The following is a 20,554-nucleotide window of genomic DNA, read 5'->3' as shown; positions in this document are numbered from 1 at the left end:
ACCTGTTCAATATTATAGCCACCACTGAGAGCAGCAGCATAGCCTCCTACAAATACACCACCAGGAAGCAGGTATAAGTAGTTGTACTCTGGAGGGTCTGTGGGACGCTTGAACATATCCAGCATTCTCTGTGTAACTAGAAACCCACCTGGTCAAAATAAAGAAACAATTTGAAACTAAGCATATGCCAAGTTATAAGATAAATACTTGGTTAAACCATATTACCAAATAAAGTCAGCAACTGACACCTATAAAGCTTCTGAAAAGCTAGCAATCTGAAAAATCACCAGGAAAAAAAAGCTGTAATCAGACTGATATCCTGTTGTCTTCAACCTTTGGAGGAAATCCATAAAAGGAGAAGTTGAAAAGCCTGGAAGACTTGCTCTGGATCCATACTCTACTCTGACTGTAGGATACAGTTTATGACTGTCCTTTTCCCTAAATACTGTAGTAAAAATCTGTATTTATAGGTCATATTGCTCACTTCATTATCTTTTTTATTTGCAAAGCTGGGGCTTCTGAAGCTTTAGGAAAGCTTTCTATGCAACTAGTTTATTTTTTAAGTAGGCAAAGGAATATAAGGACAAATGCAGCATCATTTTGGCATATACACGAAAAGACATTTTATACAATCATCATGCAAAGGATATTGGTAGGAAAAAAAAAAGCACCTTTTTACCATTAAAAAAGGTTACACCACAGGGTGTACAAAACAGATGCAATAACTACTACAAAAATAGGGACAGGGTGAGAGGGGTGGATCTTTACCGATGGATGCTCTTAGATCCTATTCCTGGAACAGTACTTCTGAAATCTATACAATTAAAGAGCTAGAAGAAATAAAACAATTACACAAGTTACCTCTAACATACCTGCAATATTGACTGAAGAGATAAAGGCTGAAAGCATTGCTAGACTTTGAGGAGTGTTTTCAGGGAGATAGTTTCCTCCCATCAATACGAGCCCACCAACTGCAGTAAGTCCTATTTAAAAGAAAAAAAAAAAGTGTTACTGAACCTTAGAAGGCTCTATACCTATGTAAAGTTTCCTTTCAGCTGTCAGACATCAGTTAACTCAAATTTTGACCCCTACTGTACACATTACTATTTAAACATGGACTATCATGGGTTTTTTCAGCAAAATAAACATGTTCTAAAAGAAAAAAAAGTATGTGAATACATAAAGGAAACTTTGCTTTTAAAAGTCAAAGTAGATCAGATTTATGACTTGTCACATATATATACACAAAGAAAGATATAAAATCCTAAATTCTATAGCATTATGAATCTTTCAGACCACTTATAAATTGTTTTTCTTTTTTCTCTCTCTAAATAGGGGAGGAGAGAAAAAGCGAATGTAGAAAAGATGAAAAGTAAGTTATTTTCAGGGCAACATTTTTAAGAAATGGGAGGGAAGATGTGTTCTACCAAAACGAGAAACTGCAGCACTCCAAGTAAAACAAATTTTAAAGGAACCAGGCTGAGTGAAAAATTACTTATAAAAAGTAAAAATACACAAGACCACATTTATCCTTCTTTTGAAAAAAAAAAACCAAAAAAACCCACACACTCAGAAGAGAGTATTTTTAAAGTGTCCTTGCTACTTATGAAAGTAAATTCAGACATGCAAAGTAGTAATAGGCTCTTCAACATTTTAAAAAGCGTATCAACAGACTTCTAAATTTGGAGTGAAATGAGCTTCTAATAGAAGTACTTCAAATAGAAAAAGGAGCTGTGTCTACTTCAAATAGAAAATAAGGGGTTGCGTGACTGGTACTTACCTGAGATAGCATTAGTCACTGACATCAGCGGAGAGTGAAGAGCAGGAGTCACACCCCACACTGTATGGTACCCCACTATTCCAGCTAGGCCAAATGTCGTCACCATTTGTGTGAAAGCAGTATTTGGAGCTATGAGACCCAGTCCTAAGGTGCCTGATAAACCTAGAAGAAAAGCACAGCAAAATTTCTATAACTTTTCATTGGTTTCCTTCATTTCAACTATGTACAACAGGAGCCCAGTATTGAGATACATGTAAAACTGGAGTTTTGCGCATGGACTTGTTTAAAGATCAGTTGGATCATCTTTGTCAACTACAAGAATCTTTCAGTGCCAGTGGTCCTTTTACAAAAGAAAATAAAGCCATGAACATAATACACACATCTTTGTTAAGCATGTAAAGACCAATACCAAATCCTGGCACTCTCCTGAAAATATGTAGAAGAGTCACAATTACATTGAAACACAATCTGAAAGACTCAAAGTATGCAAATGAAGAACAGAGGTAAAAATTAAGACTACTTAATTCATTAGTTACCTCACACAGAAGTTCTAATGCCCACAGACTACCAAGCAACAAAGCAAGTCATTATTTATTTCTCAAGAAAAGGATTCTGTTCTCAGTACTTCAGCAGACTGTGCACATTTAAGTCTCATACTGTATCTATTAAGTATATACTGTATATTATTAAGTATATATATATATACACACACTGTATGTTAAGTATATACTGTATACACTCATATACAGTATATATTAAGTCTCATACTGTTTGAAGAAAGCAATGGCATTGAATCCGTTCTGCTGAAAAGTACGGGCACAGTCCCTAGCAGTAGCCCTTCAAAATGTTAAGTATTTTACTGATATTTAAATAAAGCCTAACACACATACAGGCATAAAGCATGAGACAACACTGCTTGAAATGTTAACACCATTGGTTAAATTTCTAAAATTTTATTTTCCCTCTCAAAAGGCATTATTTCACTACATTGATTTTGCACCAGGATATACCAGTCAATCAACTGTTCTCCTAACTAGTTATTAAACAAATGAGTAAGATAATCATTTAAAAGTATTAGTTAAATGAGGAGCACTCTGCACTGATTCTCCAACTCTGGAAGTTGCCTACCTGCTGTGTATACAGACGCACTAGTCATAGTTTTTCTAAAAGGTGTAACAGTAGCTGCTTTTTCTGCTTCCAGCTCTGCTACAGTCTTCTGCTTCACAGGGGCTCCTTGAGGAATATTATTTGGTGGAGGTGCTGGGAAAATCACCTTGCCATCCTGACAAAAGATATTTACAGTTATCCCTAACATGGCATATGCTTCAAAGTTAGAGGAGACAACTCTTCTTAATACTGTAGCTCAGGTAAGTCTCAACATCCTACAGCCATGTAATAGGAACATCTTCCTTTGCTGCATCAGCAGAATTTTGCAAGGCTGGATCAACAGTACAGCCTGACCAAGTTAACTAACCGCACTGGTTTATGCACTTTTCAGACAAGATCTAACATAAGTGTCCAAGAGCATCTGGCAGAAACACAGCACAGGGCTTGAAAGCAGGAACCAAACAAAAAGGTAATGCTCCTTGAATGCAAAACATTTATGCAAAATAAAACATGTTCTTAGAAATCACAAAATCTGCTACAGATAGGAACTGTAATAAGAGCCAACAGAGACCTAAGGTAGGTACCAAGCACAATGTCCTGCTATTCTTCAGGCCCCGGGAGAAATAACTCAAGGAGCTGTCCACACCACTTCAGCGGTCTGAGAAAGCTCATGTCAATGCAAGCCTCCTCCCGAGTAGGTAGCATTACAAAATGTTAACATTTTGTCACCCAAGCTCAACAGAAATTAACACTTCTTATGTAAACTGCAAATTATTATTTCCTAATAGTTGAAGGAGGAGAGCCATAGTGGCCCCTGCCCTGAGTTTGCATTTTATGACTTCCTCATAGAGTTTAAAGTATCCTGTATCATCTTGTTTCACCATTTTTTGTTAAGTTATTCTTATAAGAAAATAAATGTGTATTTATTTTTTTAAAAAGAAAGAATGTATTTCTGATCCCTTAGCAACATTTCAAAGACATTTTAAATAGCAATGATTTTATCACATGACTACAACATGCAAATTTAATCTTTTCCTCCTATTTTTCAATAGCATGTGTTAGGTATTTGTTTAATCATGACAAGACAAAAGCACAGAGGTTTCCCTTCACAAAAAGGGTCTGAGGAATATTCAGCTGAACACAAACATGATTGCTCACAGTATCCATCAAGCCACATCTAAAGTCTACTGGGCATGCAGTATCTTTGAATGCATTTTAAAGAGACAACATTGGTAAATACAGAAGTATGTACTCACAAATTAAGAAGAGAGTATTTACTGACTTACCTTCATTACTACAGTTCCTCTAATAACATGATCCAAAGTCCCATAATCAAATTCATCTTTTGGGTCAAAATAGAAATTCTCTTTGTCAGGACTGATAGCCTTTAGGAGTTTGATAATGTTATTGGAATACAGAGTACTGGCCTGAGTAGCCATTCTGCTAGGCAGGTCAGTGTAGCCAATGTGTGTAACACCCTGAAAAAGTAAAACATTAAGGATTAGTACTATCTCTGAAGAAGCAGCATCACTTCCAATATATCATTCTGGTATCCCAACCGCTTCACTTACATTTCTGGTTTTAACCCTAGCTAAAGCTGTTACCTGCAGCTCTAACATTATTTAGCTGAGAGACCATTACTCAAAACAGGTACAGAATTCAACATGATCAAACACAGTGTCTTGAAGGCTATTTGTAACAGCACTACACAGAGAGGACAATGTATCAATGCAAGAGCTTGTCCTCTCCAAATCCTACCATTACTGAAGAACTTAGCTTCTTAAAGCAACCAGGTAACATTATCAATACCCAATGGGCTTTGCAGTGTGAGGTTAGTGGTTGGACTCAATAATCTTAAAGGTCTTTTCCAACTGTAACGATTCTGTGGTTCTAAGATCTTATCAGTCTTTCTAGAGAGTGTGCACTGGGTGGAACATTCTACATAACAGAGGAGTGAAGGGAGTTTCCTCAGAGCTAGCTAGCTGTGCAAGTAATATGCCCAGATTCACATTTATGTAAACATGTAACAATATATACACATTGTTCAAAGAAGAAATGTTAGTATACCTGTCCACCATCCTCTGGAGCTTTTGGAAGGAACAAAAAGCTGAAGCCGGCATATACTTTTCATGTTTGAGTTCCTTGCAACTTACAGTTAAGATCCACACATGGTTCCAGGAACTCTGGCTTCTTCACATAACACTCCAAAACACTGCTAATAGTTCAGCTCTGAAGCTCTTTTACACAGCTCAGTGCCAGCATACTATATTCAGGGCTAATACTCTTTTGACTAAAAGTGCTCCTTATAAAGGCCTTGTGTAAGTATCTGCTTACTCCTGTTCTACATACTTTTTTAAGTTTCTTTTAAGTTTTTAAGCAAATGACATCAAAAGCTCTACAAAACCCCAAAGCCAAATACAACACATAACTCTGCTTCTGCAGGTGGGTTGGACTAAATGATCTCTAAAGGTCCCTTCCCACCCCTACCATGCTGTGATTAGAATTCTATGATACATATACACACAGTCCTGCTTCTGTTAATGACAATCATGGGTGCGATAAATCTTACAAGCTTCCCTAATAACTGCATTATGTCATTACCAAATAATAACCTTGAAAACCTGCTATTTGAAATCTCATTTCTGTAACCTCTAGGATATTTCTCACAAGAACCAAAAAAAATCCAAAAGCAGAAAACAAGCTCTCAACTGAAAGATGGTTCAATCCAGAGTAAAATTACGTATGTTAATGAACCAACTCAGGGTACTCTTAGTCTGGGCTACAAGTGATTTGGATACTCCAGGACCGTCACATTCATGTTGGCAAACCTAAAGACACACAAAACAGAACCCTTGTGAAGTTGAAATTATACTGTGCTAAGTCAGAGACTTTGCACTGAAGTGAACACTGATGTAGTCTAAACCTCTTCAGCTTACCTACGACAGGGACTGTCAACCTCCAGTTCTGGGAGGTGATAAACAGGTGAAAGAAACTATTGCTACAGTTGTCTTCTTAGATACACCGAGAAACAGACCTCAAACAACACTCTCAACAGAGACAGATCACCATACTTGGAAGTCTAAGTAGTAAGAGTTCCACACAATCAAATTAACACTATACGAAGGTATTTGCTTCCTTAAAAATTTTCACATTGTTAATAGAGATGTCTAGTGAACAGATGCAAATCTGAAGGATTATTTAACACCAAACAGTAGTATCAGCAACCTGTTTTCAGCATGCAGTTTACAAAACACAATACGAATTCATGCAAACTGAGAATGATCTGCAGGTTAAAATGCTCACCTTATGAACATACATTTCTCCAGGCTTTGTAGTTTCAATGTTTCCCCCTGCTTCTGCAGCTAAATCCACAACAACTGAACCTTCTTTCATTGATTCAATCATATCTTTCTTAAACAAGATAGGAGCTTTTTTGCCTGACAAGACAAGGCATAGGAAGTCAAACACAAAATACAGCTTTTTATCTGTAGAGCTCAGGAGAGAAGCTCCTCCCTTTTCTCTCTCTCTCATATATATATACAAGCCTTATTTTTGTAAGCAACATTTTCAAGTAATGGTACCCAGAATGAAACATCACAAAAAGTTGGTTTATACAGCAGAGAGAAAAGAACACCTAGAACACCTTTCACCCAGGATATAAAAAAAAAGTATGCACATGCCAGAAGTAGTATTGATGCAATAAATACATAAGAGAATTATACTCTTACATCTTCCTATTACTATATACTCCTTGTTTAATAAGAAAACATGATGATATTAAGCCACAGACTTACAGTTTGTGACAACCAAAGTTGTAAAAATATGCACACTTTAAAAACAGGCATTTCCTGGCAGGGAAGGGAAAAGATATGTGCTCAAACAGACACAATTAATACCTTGTTTTCACCAACACCTGTTTTCACTGCAGCTCCAAAACATGTCCATTTACACAAGGAAGAAGAAAATTACCATCTTGCACATAAAACCTACCTGGAATAAGTGCTGTAGTGATAATGATATCAACATCTTGGCACTGCTTGGAAAAGAGTTTCATTTCAGCTTCAATAAATTCTTTGGACATTTCTTTAGCATAACCACCTTGTCCCTCTCCAGACTCCTTTATGTCTACTTCCAAAGGCTCAGCACCAAGAGACTTGAACTGTTCCAGAGCTGCCGCTCTAAGAAAGGAAATTGCAGGAGAGGAAACAACCACAACTTTAAAAATCCACCATGACTTCTCTGGTATTTTTAACAGCAGCCTTCAGAGAAGAGATATAAAACGTACTCTAGGGTTAAGGAGACCATAACTAAAGTCTTAAAATTTCTGTATTTAGTGAAAAAAGTAATTACATCACTAACTTTGGGTCCTTAATGAATATACTTGGATAAGGAAAGAAGGCAGCCTACAGCTTTCTGTATACTCAGCAGTTACTCCAATAGAAGTCTCAAAGCTGGGAGCTTAATTATTGACTAACTCTACTCACCCATTTATCACTATAACTAGATAGGAGATCTACAGCTCAAACCTATATGTCCAAAACAGGTAATAAATACACAGCCTGTGGCCCAGTGTTTAACCTGTGGCATGGTAAATACTAGTAAGTCTTATTTTCACCATGAAAATTGGGTTTCAGAGGGGGGTTGTGGGGTGATGCTGTTTTGGGGTTGTTGCTGTAGGGTTTTCTTACAGTTACCCTGTATACTTAATTTCTTTTGCATCATGTAATGTCACAGTAAGTAATGAGACTAAATTTCAGTGTTAGGTCAAAGTTCAAAATATACAAATGACTTAAGATAAACTTTTTTCACACCAAGATAAAAGCATAGAGGATGCTTAAAAGGGAATTTTTAAAAAAATCTGAAAAATTTTAGTCCTATTTTGATAATGATTTTACAGTTAAAAAACCCTCTTTCCTGTTCAAGGCATACAAATGAGTGAAGGCTTTATCATATTACATATCATAAACCTGGAGATGCATTCGTTTTTATTCTTTCATATTAGATATAGCTAAATAGCACTCAATGCCACTTCTACATAAAACCATATATGTAGTTTTCATGTAAATACAGTATCAAGCATGCACAAATTCAATACAAGAAGGTCACTTCATTAAGTTTGTGGTCCCTGTATCTGTAAAATGGCAAATATTTCTGTTCTGTAATTTTCCCAGTCTACTGCTTTAAAAAATTACTATGGGACAAAGTCATTCTACCAAACAAAACAAAGGTACCTGAGGTAAGCACTATTTAAAGGAGCTTTAGCAGTAGTTGATGTTCTTTGAGCCTAAGTTTCATAAATCTAATAACTTGATCTCTCTCTCTCCCTCCTTCAGCAGATTGAAAGAACTGCCTCCAAGAAGTTCCTAGATGGCATCTCTGAGATCACAAGTTTAGATATGAATGAAAGTACAAACAAGGGCATAAAGATTATTTATCTGTGTCTCCAAGAACAGCAATGAGAAGTTCTGGATAAAAGCCTTATAGGTAGCTGAGAGGCTACAGAGGTGGCTTCTGTGAAAAGTTGCTAAAAGGTTCCCCTGTATTTGATAGAGCTAATCCTATCCAGCTCCAAGGCAGACTCACCACTAACCAAGGCTGAGCTAATTAGCAATGGAAGTAACATGTTTGTGAATAACATCTTGGATACGGGGAAGAAGTTGCTGTGCAGGTACTAAACTGCAGCAACAGAAGGGAGTAAGAATGGGAAAGCATCACCTTCACATTCACCATGGTCAGTGAAAGAGGAGCAGGAGGAAGTGCCCATGCACTGGAAAAGAAATTCCCCTGTGACCTGTGGTGTTGCTCATGGTGTGGCAGGACCTGCCCCTGCAGCCAAGGAGGCCACAGGGGAACAGAGGGGGAACCATGCTGGAACAATTTGTTCCTGAAGGACATGGGTAGAAAACTGACTGATGGCTGGGCCCAAAGAGTGCCGTGGAATGGAGTTAAATTCAGTTGTTAGCTGGTCACCAGTGGTGTTCCCCAGGGCTCAGTGTTGGCACCTGTTCTGTTTAATAGCTTTATCAATGATCTGGATGAGGGGATCAAGTGCACCCTCAGTAAATTTACTGATGACATCAAGCTGGGCAGGTGTGTAGATATACTGGAGGGTAGGAAGGCTCCTCAGAAGGACCTGGACAGGCTAGAATGATGGCCAGTTGTATGAGGGTCAACAAGGCCAAGTACTGGGTCCTGCACTTAGGCCACAACAACCCCATGCATTGCTACAGGCTTGGGGCAGAGTGGCTGGAAAGCTGCCTGGCAGAAAAGGACCTGGGGGTGTTAAATCAACAACCAGCTGAACATGAGCCAGCAGTATGCTCAGGTGGCAAAGAATGCCAATGGCATCCTGCATTGTATCAGAAAAGTGTGGCCAGTAAGATCAGGGAAATTATTGTCTCCCTATACTCAGCACTGGAGAGGCTGCATCTTGAATACTGTGTTCAATTTTGGAACCCTCACTATAAAAAAAGACACTGAGATGCTGGAGCATACCCAGAGATGGGCAATGAAATTGGTGAAGGGTCTAGAGCACAAATCTGATGAAGAGCAGATGGAGATATTTAAAAGACACATGGATAAGATGCTGAGGGACATGGTTTAGTGGTGGGCTTGGTAGTGTGAGGTTAGTAGTTGGATTTGATGATCTTAAAGGTCTTTTGCAACCAAAATAGGTCTAAGATTCTAAGGCTGTTTCCCCATGGATGAGACATGCTGGAGTAGTTCATGAAGAACTGCAGCCCATGGAAAGCATCCACCCTGGAGAAGTTTGCTGAAGACTGTCTCCCATGGGATGGACCCCACACTGGAGCATGGGAAAGGTGAGGACTCCCCCTCAGAGGAAGCAGCAGCAGCAAAGACCACTTATGACAAACTCACTGTAACCCCCATTCCTCATCCCCCTGTACCACTGGTGGGGAGGAGGTACAAAACCTGAAAAAAGGGAAAGCTAGGTTGAAAGAGTTTTAATATTCCTTTTTTAATTTCTTTTCCTGTTTCATTTTGCCTGTTAATAAATCAAGCCACTCTTCCCAAATTAAGTGTGTTTTGGCCATGACAGTAATTGCTGAGTGATCTCCTTGTCCTTATCTTGACTCATGAGCCTGTCACTGCATTTCTCTCCCCCATATCCAGCTAAGGAGAGGGAGTGACAGAACAGCTTTGGTCAGCACCAGACAGCCAACTAGGGATATACTATCACAAGTCCTAACTTTCTCATTTTCATAAAGATATGATTTTTTTTCATATAGTTTGGTTGTTTTGAAGTATAAGAAAAACTGAGGAATAATGATAGTAGGAAAGGAACTGTGATACCAGTGCAGTACAAGTGCTTTCACTGTAACACAGCCACAAACTACATAATCTTAAAATAACTTCAGATTGCTGTTACCACTTTCACACACCTACCTAGTATCAAATCCACGAACCACTGCACCCATCGATTTGGCTGCTCCTGCAGAAGCCAGGCCAGCAACTCCTCCTCCAATGATCAAGACCTGGAATGACACCATTAACATGCTTGGGTCATAAACTAGAGCTGGTTAGAAAAGCAGCAGCATTGTACTGCTTTCACAACTGCAGATGTATCTTATTAACAGCAATTTAAAACAAGTTACCTTTAAACAAATTACTTTAGTAAAGTTGCCCTGTAACTCCTAACTTCACCTAGCTAGAGATCAACTGTCTCTCAAATAGCAATTTCACGAAATACCTAAGTTTTATCCTTTTTTTTTTTATGTTCACCTTCCCTAATTCTGTTTTCATTTATCTTCAACTCAATTCATCTGCAATTACAATCAAACCATCTTTTCCATGGCACCCCTCAAGGCACCAGAAATCCTCACATCTCTGACTTCCCTTAACTGCTTTCCTTGCCTTTTCAATCTGGGGGACAAAAAAAAAATTAAATATATCCTCTATAGCTAGTCTGATGTTTAAAACTAAGCAAAATTTTAATAAAACAAGTTAGTCTCTTATTCCCAAAAAAGGTTACACTATAGGTAGTGAAGAAAATTGGTATGGGAACAACTACAGTGATTTCTAAAGCCTCTAGAACCAGCCTAAAAACGGGAAAAAAAAACCCTTTCATACAGGTTCAGCTGTGGTTAGCTGTGCTCTGGAACTCATATACTGTTTAACAGTACATACCTTTGCTGGAGGAACTTTACCAGCAGCTGTGATCTGACCCGTGAAAAACCGGCCGAAGTGATTTGCTGCCAGCACCACAGCCTTGTAACTGTCAAAGATGAGCACATATCAGTGTTTTCCCAGGCTCAGTACAGTTACAATCAAAACAGCAATCAAAAGGACAAACATTTGACCATTTAATGTGTATGATAAAGTTTAACATTATGCTATTGAGAACAATTTTAACAGTCTGTTCACACATCTTGGGGTTTCTTCCTTTAATTCACGAAATGCACTTTAAGATAGGGTTTTTGGACTGCAGTATACTGGATGTCCACAATTATTCACTCTGAAAATTCTACCTGAACAATGAGTGCGTAACTCACCAAAAGTTAATTCTGTGGTCTTTGAAGATGCTTTCAAAAGCTGTAACTTGAGGCTTGTTAGGGAAGGAAACATGAACAAGCAATTGCAAAACCTAGGATAACTTTGCTGAAAACTGACAACCAGCAAGCACACAATTAAAAAAAGTACTCTGATCCTAACTCTGCAGAGTTATACAGCTTAGGAAAACAGCTTAGTCTTTTTGCTTCTTTTGCCCCGTCTTCTTTGCAGCTATCTGAAAACAGCTGGCTGGACATCAAGTTAATATCAAGTACATCAAGTAAAGCAATCTGAAAGTGCAGCTTAACGTGTAACTATGTATCTTGAAAATAACAGTGCACATTTTCTTTCATCTTTACTAACAGTGTTGTGGTTCAACAGTCCTGTTCCACTCCCTTGTGCATCCCTAGCAGGGATGAACAGAGGTCTGTATGCCATAAACTTCATTCTAATTTAGAATACAGCTTGTAAGTTTTATACCTCTAAATACATCATGAATATTTTAGTAAAATTTAATGGAATGAAAGCATAAGGAAGTAACCAAACATGTACACAGATGTAAACTGCTATCTCCAGAAAATCTGGCAGGCTTCTCCAAGGCTTATTATGCCTCATTGACAACAACCAAGTAAAAAGTTATTAAAAAACAAATTAAAAGCAATTAAGAACCTGTTAATAAAGGTCAGTTTGATAACAATAACATTTTAATTCACTGCAATACCTACAATGCCAGCCACAATGCATGAAAATGTCTGAAAGTATTTCATCTTCCATATGTCTCTGCCATGGCAATTGCATTCATATTGAGTGCGGTTTGAGTTAGTTCGCTCCCAACAACATCAGATCTCAACAGACAATCTGTGTTCAAGCTGTCTTAAGGATATCTTTGAGCCTGCTCTGATCTAGATCAGATGAGGAATTAGTATAACTGCCTTCAATTATGTTTATTTTTTAAAAAAATCTTGTTTGGCCCCTTCAACAGCACCTTTCTGCTTGAAGCGGCTACATGAAAAGAGAGATGCAGAATTGCTTTATATTTACGTAATATCAAAGCACATAGCTTTTAATCCAGCTATGCTTACTCAAGCTGGAACAAACAAAACAAATAAAACCCACCAGTTAAACAAAAAGTAGTAAGATTCATACCCAGCAATGTTGGCCATGGAGCTAAGAGCATCATATCCCTGAGCAATGGTGACCCGAGGAACCTGATCCATAGCCAAGACAGTAGTCTTTTTTTCTGCAAGTTTTTTCAGGAGGTCTGGATTCTGTGCTGGGTAGATAAAACTAATCAGGGTAGCCGCTGTCTTAAAAAGATCTGCCTCATGTATGCCCAGAGCAGAGTTATATATAGGAGCCCTCACCTAAGAAAAAAAGAAATTTCGATATTAATCAGAAGCAATAAATCAAAACACACTCTCCTCCTATCAGCTTGCAATCTGTCCATTCCCATTCACTAAGTACACAAGAAAGTTTATAAAAGGCTGATTACATAACTGAACTAAGTAACTACTTGTGAACTGCAGTCCATATATTAGAATTAGCTCTGGACAGACTAGTGATAGGGTAGTAATGGCACACACCTTCACGAAGATCTGATGGCTTCTAACTAGCAGCTACCAGATTTTATGATAGCTACACCAAAACCCACCATTTTTAAGCAAAATTATTACTGAATAGATGTGCTAATCAAGCCATACAGGCTAAGAATCACTAAATAGGTTGCAACGCATCTGTATATAAAGAGAATTTCAAGCATAAAGTCCAGCAGATAACTCATCTTAATCTGCTTTCACTTCAGAGTTTTTCACTTCTCTTCAAAAAGAAACCTATTTAAAAGAGTTGTTCACAAAGTAGCTCACAGGAATTCTATGTTCAATGCTGGCTTCAAAGCGAGCAGTTAAAGGAAGCTGTAAACATTGTTTAGGCCTTCTTTTTCCCTTCAAGAATCTGCACAATACTAGAACTGCACAATTAAGCTTGAGAGCCTAATACCTCTCAAGCAACTCCACTTTTAGCAAGCTTCCCAGGCCAGCTACAACTCATCTACTTACAAATACTTTTGAAACACAACTGCCATGGAAATTTTTGATGCCTGGCTGAAAAAAGATAGAAACTTACATTTTCAAAATTCCAAGCAACTCTCTCTGAAGACTAACTTGAGTTGTGTGTTACTAATTTTGGAGCAAAAGTTTCTTAAAGCAGGGATCTCATCTGATTAGAGTCCAGAAATAGTCTACCTCACTCTAGAAAACACAACTGCTCCAAAGTAGTCAAAAACTTGCTAAGTAATTATCCTCAATTTATTCAATGCTGACATTTACTAGTTTATTATTGTAGGTGCACAAGTAGCTATTAAAAAAAAACGGGATAGACCAAAACTGAAATAAATTAGAATTGAAAATAATAATTTCAAGGAGCTTACTTACTGAATTTCATCAGACTATTAGGAAAAAACGACCTATATGTTTTTCCAAAAAGCATGTAATAGCAAATATTAATAAAACAATTACTTTGACAACTAAATCAGAAGCCAGGACTTCCTTGGTCCCCTGGATCTTTGCTCCAACTTCTCTGTAATGGTCATCGGAAAACTTAGAAGCTTCTCCTGCACCAGATTCCACCACAACGTTGAAACCTTGTTTAACCAAGGCTTGAACTCCAGCCGGTGATAGAGCCACTCTCTTCTCATTCTCAAATATCTCCTTGGGGACACCTACAGTCAGCTGTTTATAAGGAATTCCTATAAGAGTGACAGATAAGACAGCATTAGTTCCACTACAGATTTATAAATGTATATTAATGGCCCTTTTTATGTTGTGCACATATACGCAGACACATCACTCTTGCCAATTCTCTCTTCAAAGAGGAAGTAGGATGACACTTCCTAGCAGTTTTACATTTCCTTAAATTACACCATCTTGCTAGAGATCCCTGTTATCTCAGGAATGAGCCCTTTAGCACCATCAGCCACACAAGCACTAACAAGTGTTTCGTGGAGTTCATACCCACCTGAACTTACACAGTGTGTAACCAGCGTTCTGATTTATACAATACATGGTGTTCTGGTGATAACACATTCTACCTAGGATAGGAAGAATTTAAATCCCTCTCTAGTCACTTCAACATTATTGTGAATAAATAAACAAATAAGCTTGACCAGCTGAACTGCATTTTAACTGAACATGTTTCTAATGTCTACCAAATCATAGTTGTCTCCAGTTACTGTTAATGACTGTAACTTACATACCACAAGGGACTTTGAAAGGGCACAACTACCTCAATCAGGTATTCTAAGAGATATTACAAAAATTTAAAATGTGAATTCAGAGTAGTTGAAGAATAATGGAACAGTCACTTATAGTTTGTTCATTTATACTTCTTTTCAACAGTGCATCCTTGTCTTAACTTGTTCAAAGCTCTATTAAATAACACCAGGAAACTGCTGAAGCTGCCATTTAGCAGTCCTAGATTAAGGTTTCAATTAACAAATATCGAATTACGCTCATGTACAATATGTGGGCTTACAGGCTAACAATTGCAACTTAAGCTTCTCTAATCTAATCGTTTAAATACATTATTTGTAAATACACAGACTCAAGCAGCAGAATTGTTGATGACATTGTTTCAATTACATTAGATAGCACACAGTCCAGCACGCTGGCCCATTTCTGTACTAGCTTTCACTGATGTCTATCCACATTTTAAATACAGACTGTGACATTTAAATACGAGATACTTACCTTACATATATATTAACAAAATATAACTTGATCAGTCTAAGCAGCCATATAACAACCACAAACAAATTTAAAAAGCAGGAGAAAAGGGCTAAAAGACTTGTTTTAAACTGCAAATCTACTTTTAATCTTAGCCACGAACACTAAGTATTGTGCTGCAAAAACTTTACCAGACTAGTAATGAGCTGTACATTTTAAGAAGGTCTGCTTTCCTCTTTTTTCCCTGTTTTTTACCATAGAAATAAGCAAAACAAAGCCAAAATCGCAGCACACTACAAGAGCTCTGAGGAACTAAATTATTTTGATATTTTTTAATCTAAATCTATCTATGAAATAATACTATAAGGGACTATAAGGTGCTTAAAATTTAACATCTCAAAATGTCTTAGTTTAATAGATTCCAAGACACTGTTAACTTATACTGTTTTGGAAAGACGATAGAGTTGCTAAGAATTGGTACATAAATATCTATCTGTACTCATCAGTCTTGAAAGCCCATTAACAAAATCATGATCGAACACTTCCAACAAGAACACAGAAGACCACTAAACACAGAAGTTCATTACTTCCAATAATTTTTACCTGTTTTTTTATTTTAGCTTTCTTTTTGAAATCAAACAAATAAAATAGAAACAAATAATACAAAGACACATGTTTTGATATCGTATATGTTGGAAACATTTAAAATTCTTTAGATTGCAAGACAAAAGTAAAATTCAGAAAAACGTATTAGTAATAACACTAAGGCATAACGGGAGCAAGGTGGCGCATCTAAACCAACATACACACAAAGATAACAGTGCTTTGCAAAGACCTGCTTTACCAACCTACCCCCGACATCACCATGCAACTCAGGGCATCCCCATGCCTTTCCCACATGAAAGTGTGTGAAAATAATGAAACGTCCAGCAAGGAGGACTGTAAACATGCTCAAGTGACTTGCAGCTGGAGTGACAAAAAACACATATAACACTATGCTAACTGTTGTTTAGCATCCTGTGCTTAGCAGTAGAACATCCCTGTTTAGGTAATGTAGGCCTGTGACAGACTCAGAGTCATCTATTAGACATTCTTGAGGTTCCTACCCTGCTGTGAGAAAGACCAAAGCACAGCAGAAAATTAGCCTGAAAAAACAATCCCTGATTTCCATGTGAAAGCAGTAGGTTCTCTGCTTCTTTGCTCTGCTGCTGCCAGGACTGAGCTGCAAGGTGCCCACATATCCCTGACCAAGGGCTGTTTCAGAGATCTCCCAGTTCATGAGGTAATGAGAATAAATTTGGTCTTGGCATTTTATCTGTGGTTTTGTGGTTGTTCCTGTGTCCTTGCCTATGTCAGCTCACACAAAAGCTACTCTCACAAAAAACTGTTGCTGTCACTCACACAAAATACTCTGTCATTTGAAGACAACCTTCTCTTCACCTCTTCTCCTAATTTCTACACAATAAAGTCCTGCTTCTGATTTTCACAAAATTATCTCAGTGCAAATAAGCTCTCTTGTATTTTTTGAGCAGAAAAGAAACCCAGAAATTGACATTTGTTAGAATACTAGAATATACTCATAATTTCAGAAGGGAAGTAGCTGTTAAGAGAGATGGCAAAAAGCTTTTCTAAAAGCACCGAGAAAATAACTAGTGTACTTTCCCCTTTTACAAGTTTTTGCAGCACACATATGAAGCAAAAAGAAGGAATAAGTTACAACATACAGGGAACAGGATGACTGTAAAACCAAAGGCACACAGACACCTGACTCAAGTTGATATACTTCAAGAAAAAAAAAATCTTAAGGCTGAAATGACAACTTATGCTTCTGACTTCTTGTTCACTTGCTTTTGTGTAGGGTAGCAGAGTAGAATAAATGGCTAGGAGGAATGGGACACGAATATGCATTTGCTGCTTGTCAAATGTGTTTCGTCATTCCTTTCTTTCACATTGTTATATTTTGTATGCAATAAATATAGGTAAACTATTTTCAGATAGAAAGCATTTGCATTGTATTTAGTAAGCTGAATTATCAGAGATGAATGCAGAGGACTATGCTCTCCTCCAAGAAGATCATATCCAAGATAAACATTCAACAAGTCTCATTTGCCTCTCACCTTCCTTTCTCCTCTGTCCCACTATCAAATTCTGCCAATCCATGAAGACAGAAAGAAAGGAATACAGAAGCAAATAGATATTGACTTTCCAGTCTTTAACTGAAGATATAGGACATCTTCCATGACAGTGTGAGCTATCACATTATTTAACACCAAAACAGAGCTGACATTTACAACTGCAAAGCAAAGACCTACATTAAACTTCAGAACAGAGTATGATAAATATTATGTTTGAATGAAGCTATATCATGAATATTAATTTAGTTTGTTGAACTCAGAGACTTAGAAGTCATCAGTTTTGAAAGGCTGATATATAGAATTCTAAATTTTTAACCCTGATTTAGGTGCACATCTGCTATCCTTGCCATGGGTTTAAAACTTTATGACAGCATGAAGTTTCCAAGTTGCATTTCTAAGCCATCACATTAAGTAATTTCGTTAAGAGTTGCTTTGAGTGTATTGTAGTAACTAAGTATTTTATGACATCGAAAACATCTTCCAAACACGAAACAATACACTAATACCCTGAGGACTTAAATCATACAAAGATTTTTCATGTAGTGTTCATTGCGTAGGAGATACACTGTACTTTTTTTTGATTCAATACCAAAATTATTCTGCCACTGTCAAAACTAGAATCATTAAATGTCACATGCCTGAGGAACTTATTATGGAATACACATAAACTAGTATTTAGAAAAGCTAGCAAGAAGCCACTCATCCCTTTAACATAATCTTGACTGTTTATTGAGGACCCTATTTAAAGCACAGCTTCAAACTTCAAGTAATCAAAATACATAGGTAGTCTACCTCTTCAAGCTTCAGAAATCAGCTAACTACAAAAGTGTCTCTCTCCATTTAACTTAACTCAGTTTGAAGAGGCATTTAAAACAGATACCAAGTTAAAACTATCATGAAAAGTCAGAATATTTTACGTAGAGAAACAGATAAAAATGTAGATTTTTATCTCCTTAATCTGATTTCAGGAGGTAGTCCATAGCAAAAGAGTATCAACAAATTTACAGACTTACTTACAGAAAAGGAAGTTTTGACTATATGCCACATGTTCTGGGATGGGAAAATGGGACACGTAACCTGCCTAACCTCTAAGTTACTCTAATATAGCTTTAAACAAACCATCTCACCTGTTCTGAAGGATAGCAATAAGATGATGGCAAAAAATGAACAGGAAAAAAAAAAAAAGAGAATGGTACAGAAGATTAAACAAATACCTGATCCCTCTTCTTACACAAGTTAGGAGATACAAAAAACCCAAGAAAATCAAAGGAGTGCATCTATGGTTTATCAATAATGTACAGATTATCTGAACAAACAACTGACAACAAACTGTTACAGGTTCGAAACTTCTGTAAAGTTTAAAAAAAAAAAAAAACCCATAGCATTTTTAACAAACAAGCATCTAAATAAAAAGAATGTTAAAAACTCCAAGAGTGAGTACAGTAAAAGTCACAGAGCTGTACAACAAACCAAGCTGGACATACACCAGAAATCTCAGAGTTGGTCACTCTGAGAGCACCTTTCCCAGGACTCTGGGACGTTTTACATTTGTTTCTGAAGCATCTGGTACTAACGAGTATTTGAGACAGATAATAGGAATACTTGTTTATTCCTACATGGAAATTCCTATGTTTCTAAGAAACTGAGAAAACAGTATAACTAACAGCAATAAGAAAAGTAACTATCCTACAAGTTTACTTTTCAACTGACTCCAAATCTCTTCACTCCTCAAGCAGTTGTTATTTTTGTGCATAAAATACCCATAACTAAATGAAAGCAACTCCAAGAGTACAGAAGCAGTAACTATAGGTTTAAGAATTACTGTGACATGAGTGTTTTCAGAAGACTTACTCTTCTCAGCATTACAGTGTCATTATAATAAAAAACATTTCCTAAATTTAAGAATAAAATGTAGTTATGTTAAATGCTGTTAAATTTTCACTCAAGGGCACTTAAGAAGTATACATAGGCAATAGTAACGCTACTAATTTGTCACTCAAGAGTTGTTTTATCCTTGGTTTGTCCTCTACTGAAAGAAAAAAAAGTCTCATGTTACCAAAATGAACTATAAGGACAGTTTAATTATCAACCAGAAGACTCACCAAACTTCTAATTCTCAGCATTAGGTAGCTGCACTGCACAAATACTACTCATCATTAAAGAAAGGCTTCCACACAACAAATCTGAAGTGACAGCACTGAATGCTTGAACATCACAGGTAAGAATTAACTGTCCATGTTGAAAAATTTCAGGCAAGTGCTTTATAAAAACAAGAAAATGTGCACACGCACACACACACAGACAGATCAGCACACCAACTTCAGTAAAACTGAAAAGATCTTTTGATTTCCTGATAAGTTTGTGGCAAAGTTAAATATAAAGATTGATTCTAAACTCAAACAACAAGGGCACCTACCTGGGACATCTGAAAAAGAACTTTGAACCTATTTTTCATATATCCTCAGTTTAACACTCCAAACCAAGGGACAATGTGCCATATCAAGACAGGGATGTCTCATTTAGGTATTTAATATGGAACAAAAAAAAAGTCAAAGCATGACAAATCTTTCAGTTAGAGCAAACAAATTCAGGCTTCATAAAAAAAACTGTGGCAAGAAGCCATGTGATACAGATTATCAGGAACCTTCAGAGTAAAGAAACTCTTTTTTTTATCATATTTCTTCAGAAACTCCAAAACATTAGGTCATCAATTTTAAAATACCTCAAAATGCACCAGCCACTGTCAGCACTTCCAGAAATTCAATGCAACAAAGGCTTGTCAGTTAAACACTTTAATCTTATGTGCTGTCTTTTCACGAGATGCCTCACAAAGAGCACTACCTTTCCAATACTTTAAAATATCTACTGCAATTACCTACTGTGTATGTTTGAAAGAACCAGACATCACATCTACAATTAGTTTACCTCTCCACATTAACCTGCTGCAGGCTGAGAAGACCCTAGATCTCCACAGAAGCAGAGTCTGTAAATTTATTCAGGAACACGACCCATGCAGGATAATGGACAAAAACACAATTAAACCAGTTTTATACCTTCTTTGGACTCTCAGTTGTCAGTTCTGATTTTCATACACCACACTCACACCACAACCTGGAACACAGGATGCCCCCATTCCGCTTACCTTTTTTTTCCCTGAAAATATCTAAACCTGTTCATTTTCTGCACTAAAATGTAGTATAAAAATACCAACAAACCTACATGTGAAGATTCAGATCAAAGGTTTTTCAAAGTGGTACAACATAGCAAGCTGCTTGAACAAAGATTTTTTTCAGTTGGGACAG

General features: G+C 37.1%; 1 protein-coding gene across 1 annotated transcript in view; it reads right to left on the bottom strand.

Annotated features, from left to right (window-relative positions):
- NNT (nicotinamide nucleotide transhydrogenase) overlaps nt 1–20,554 on the bottom strand; it is a 46,250-nt gene that overhangs the window by 24,145 nt on the left and 1,551 nt on the right. The window contains exons 3-13 of the mRNA XM_062018501.1: nt 13,912–14,141; nt 12,545–12,762; nt 11,036–11,123; nt 10,295–10,383; nt 6,878–7,065; nt 6,191–6,324; nt 4,174–4,365; nt 2,909–3,062; nt 1,781–1,942; nt 873–983; nt 3–148 (exon numbers count right to left, since the gene is read on the bottom strand). Coding sequence (XP_061874485.1) covers nt 3–148; nt 873–983; nt 1,781–1,942; nt 2,909–3,062; nt 4,174–4,365; nt 6,191–6,324; nt 6,878–7,065; nt 10,295–10,383; nt 11,036–11,123; nt 12,545–12,762; nt 13,912–14,141 — 1,712 coding nt within the window. The remainder of the gene's footprint in view (nt 1–2; nt 149–872; nt 984–1,780; nt 1,943–2,908; nt 3,063–4,173; nt 4,366–6,190; nt 6,325–6,877; nt 7,066–10,294; nt 10,384–11,035; nt 11,124–12,544; nt 12,763–13,911; nt 14,142–20,554) is intronic.

Source organism: Colius striatus, chromosome Z (genome assembly GCF_028858725.1).
Source record: "Colius striatus isolate bColStr4 chromosome Z, bColStr4.1.hap1, whole genome shotgun sequence".
Lineage (NCBI taxonomy): Eukaryota > Metazoa > Chordata > Aves > Coliiformes > Coliidae > Colius > Colius striatus.
The sequence above is the reverse complement of the archived record's forward strand: the minus strand, read 5'-3'. Positions and strand labels throughout refer to the sequence as shown.